The 3,604-nt window shown below is 45.9% G+C and overlaps 1 protein-coding gene across 6 annotated transcripts in view; it reads left to right on the plus strand.

The window, feature by feature from the left end:
* The window catches only part of KDM2B (lysine demethylase 2B), a 147,709-nt gene that overhangs the window by 73,472 nt on the left and 70,633 nt on the right, over window positions 1–3,604 (plus strand). For all 6 annotated transcript variants that reach the window (XM_006149295.3, XM_006149292.3, XM_006149293.3 and 3 more), the window contains one exon: window positions 2,213–2,299. In XM_006149295.3, coding sequence (XP_006149357.1) covers window positions 2,213–2,299 — 87 coding nt within the window. The remainder of the gene's footprint in view (window positions 1–2,212; window positions 2,300–3,604) is intronic.

Here is a 3,604-nt window from a genome sequence, read left to right on the forward strand (position 1 = left end):
TGTCACATACAAATGAAAATAACTTCCCTGAGGGACAGAGCCCAGGGCACCCCCTGGTGGCCACAGAGGGCCACCATACAGAGAGGGGAACTTGGCTTTGGATATTTTTGAGATTCTGGACTCAAGATCACTTAGAGAAGAAATTTTTTTTAATAATTATTTTATTTCATTTATATTATTTGTTTAATTTGACCAGAGAGAGAGAGAGAGACGGGCACGTGTGCTCACCGGAGAGAAACAGAGAGAGACAGGAACTGTGAGAAATCCCCCCCCCCTTGAGGATGACCACACCACAGCCCCTTCTCCTTCCTTCTCCTTTCGGGATTTTGGACTTGCACACACATGTGCTTTTCAAGCTGCCGGGTCCAAAACTGGAACCATGGAGCTGGCCGTGTGTGATCCAGCTGCCTTAATCACCGTGCCCCCTGGCTGGCTGTATTTATTAATTTATTTATTTTTAATTAGAGTTATTTACTGGAAGCCTACTCTAGGTTAGTCATTATGTGATGCTTTGGGAAATAGTGGCGAATCAAAACATTTTCTAAATTGCTTTTACAAATCATTGACATTGACCATGGGACTTTGAGAAAGCTGTCTGTGCTGGGGCTAGGATTCAAACCCAGGCAGCTAGTCCTTGAGCTGACATCCTTGACCACAGTGCTGTTGGCTGCCTTGTGGAAAGAAGAGGGACGTTTTAAAATATTTTTGCCATAGGATGCATGCACTTGCTGGAGAGACAGAGAGAGAGACCATGAGAGGGAAAAATGAGAAATCATAATCCCTTTTCCTCCATTTTCCTTTTAGGATCTTGGGCACGTGTGCACATGTGCCCAGTGTGTTTCAAGCCACAGGGTCCAGGACTTGAGCTACAGTCGGCTATGTGGGGGCCTAGTGCCTTAACCAACATGCCACCTGCTGACCCCGAGAGGGGCTTCTTTAGATTGGTGTGAGATAATAGGCAGCCAAACGGTGACCAGGAAAACAGGACAATGAGGAAATTAAAAGTGAATTAGAGTCACTTTGGGGGAGCGGATTGGGGGAGTGAGTTAAGGTCATCTGCACCGACGCCCATCTTAGCTTCCTTGCTTTTCCCGTTAAGTGCTACCAGGGGAGTTCCTAAATGTCCCTGAGAGGATGAGAATGCTTTGGTACAATCCAAACATTCATGGTGGAGGCTCAGTAACCAGTGGCAGGTCTGTGTCCCTAGACGTTTTTTATGGTGTGCTGTGAATGTGGCCCAAGGAAACCCAGGCGTGGGCAGGTCATGGTTGCAACGTCTGGTGCCTGAAGAGTGCAGGTGTGAGTGGTTATGGGTGGAGAACTTGGTGCCAGCGGCAGGGTTCAAGGGCTCTGCTCTCCCTCGTCGGGGGCAATGTCCAAGTCCTTTGAGCCCTTCTCGGTCCAGGGAGATCTGCAACAGAGGCACAAGAGTGTGACATTGACATTCGGGTGAGGATCCTAACTCAGCCACACACAAGATTGAAGTCTGGTAGAGCCGGATTTACCTTTGAAGAACCTTCGAACTACTCACAAGGGAATGGTGGCAGTGCCTTGTGTGGCGATCCCTACCTAGCCTGGCAGTGTGTCCACCGTGGCCCGTCTTCCTGCCAGCATCTGGTGATGGTGCCATTATCAGTGAAACTGGATCGTGCATCTCCCTGTGCTTAGGGCCTCCAAAACAGTTCATGTCTTTACACGACGGCTTTAGGATTGTGGCGAGCTGACAAGGAAGGGAAGACAGAGTTGAGGCTCTACGGAAGTGTCGTGACTGTGCATTTGCTTTGTTTTTTCATTTCTCTGAGTTTGAACTTGTGTGTGTTCAAGGATCTCTGGTGCCATGGCCCAGCCTACCAGGCAATTAGTAAGCAAGAAATGAGATTAGGTTTATGAGAGTCCATGATGCCAGGACGAGTGTGTGGTGTCATAAGTGTGATCAGTGGACGACGATACATGGCATGGAAGAAACAGGAAGGTTTGTGATTGTTTTTCAACTTTTTTTTTTTTTTTTTTTTACAAAGGAGAATGTTGTGTCTATGTGGGACCTGGAGGATGCTGGTGGCATGTTTTCTGTTGAGAGTGTGGGTGGTGGTGAATAGGTGTTGACTTTGTGGAGAGCTCTCAGTCATTTGCTGGGTTAGGTCTGCTCTCCAGTCCCATTCAGAATTCAGAGAGCTTCACCCTGGGCTAACATGGCTCCTTTGTTTGGCCACAGAATGTCCTGAAGGAGCACGCAGATGATGACCCCACTCTGGCCATCACTGGGGTCCCTGTGGTCACTTGGCCAAAGAAGACTTCCAAGGTAAGATGCAAACGCCCCGCAGCTGGGAGCTGCTTCCCCCTGCCTTTCACACCTCCTGTAGGATGGACTTTGCAGCTTTCCAGGGGGTCCCTGGGAGAGGGTACCCCAGTTTAGATTAATAATTCGGGTGATTGGTTCATTGCAAAGTTTTTGTTTTTAAAAGGGATCATTTTACCTAGTTGTGGAATCTGCAAGCAGTGCCCCCTGGTGGCCACTCAGAAAGTTGTGGGGAAGTACTGTCTTCCCTGTCACTAGATGGATTTTCTTTCTTCCCTCACTCTCTTATTTTCCCTTCCTCCTTTTCTTCCACCTGCTTTATGAGCTGTCTTCTTCTTTTGAAAGTAATTTTTTTCTCTTTGTAAAACTGAGTGGGAAAGGTCAAAGACACTAGGAAGAACAGTTGAGAATAAAGAATTTACACAAAGCAGGTTGCTATTGCCTATCCTTTATCTCCCTAGGCTCTAACAACCCTGGGGGGCGGACAGTTGAGACTCCCACTTTACAGGTGAAGAAACTGAGGCTTAAAAAGGCGAAGTCTGGAGGCCAACTGTTGGCATGATGGCTAAGGCGGCTGGATCCCACATGGCTGACTATGTGGTTTGAGTCCTACACCCAGTGGTTTAAAAAACATGCTGGTTGTGATGTATTCTCAAAGTCCCAAGAGGAGGATGGATGAGAGGGAATTGCAGTGTGGCCATCCCTTCAGAGGGGTGTTTTTCACTTTCTTTCTGGCTCTCTCTCTCCCTTTACTCAGGCTATAGCAAACAAAAAAATAAAAGTCACCTGTTAGAGTTAGAATCAAGTACTCAGAGATTATATATATTTTTGTTTGTTCTGTTTTTTTTTTTTTTTTTTTTTTTAAAAACCAGGCCACTTTAATGTTTTTGTACAATTTAATAAATAATCTTTTGATGACTGCAGACATGTGAGACCAACTATATTCAGAAACATCAGTCATGATGGTTTTCCAGATTGGGGTATCATCTTTAAAAATTACAAAGAGTTATTTGCATGCAACTGCTATCAAACCAGTAAGAAAGCATTTATGCACCTATCATTTTCAGGATTGTTGGTAACTTGGGCATATTTCTCCCAAATAACCTTGCCTCCTTGTGTCCCAAGGCCCAACTTGCTCACATTCACCTCAATAACAGTACCTTTGGTGATAACACCCAAAGTTGTATACCGGGGGAATGAGGAACTCTTCTTTACACCATATATTTGCAGGCAAAAGGTGGCTTTCAGTTCAGGATGTGTTACGTGGGCCTTCTTAAAATGTAAGCCCATTGGCCTAATGAATCTTTC

The sequence above is a fragment of the Tupaia chinensis genome, unplaced genomic scaffold (assembly GCF_000334495.1).
Source record: "Tupaia chinensis unplaced genomic scaffold, TupChi_1.0 Scaffold000258_1, whole genome shotgun sequence".
Classification (NCBI taxonomy): domain Eukaryota; kingdom Metazoa; phylum Chordata; class Mammalia; order Scandentia; family Tupaiidae; genus Tupaia; species Tupaia belangeri.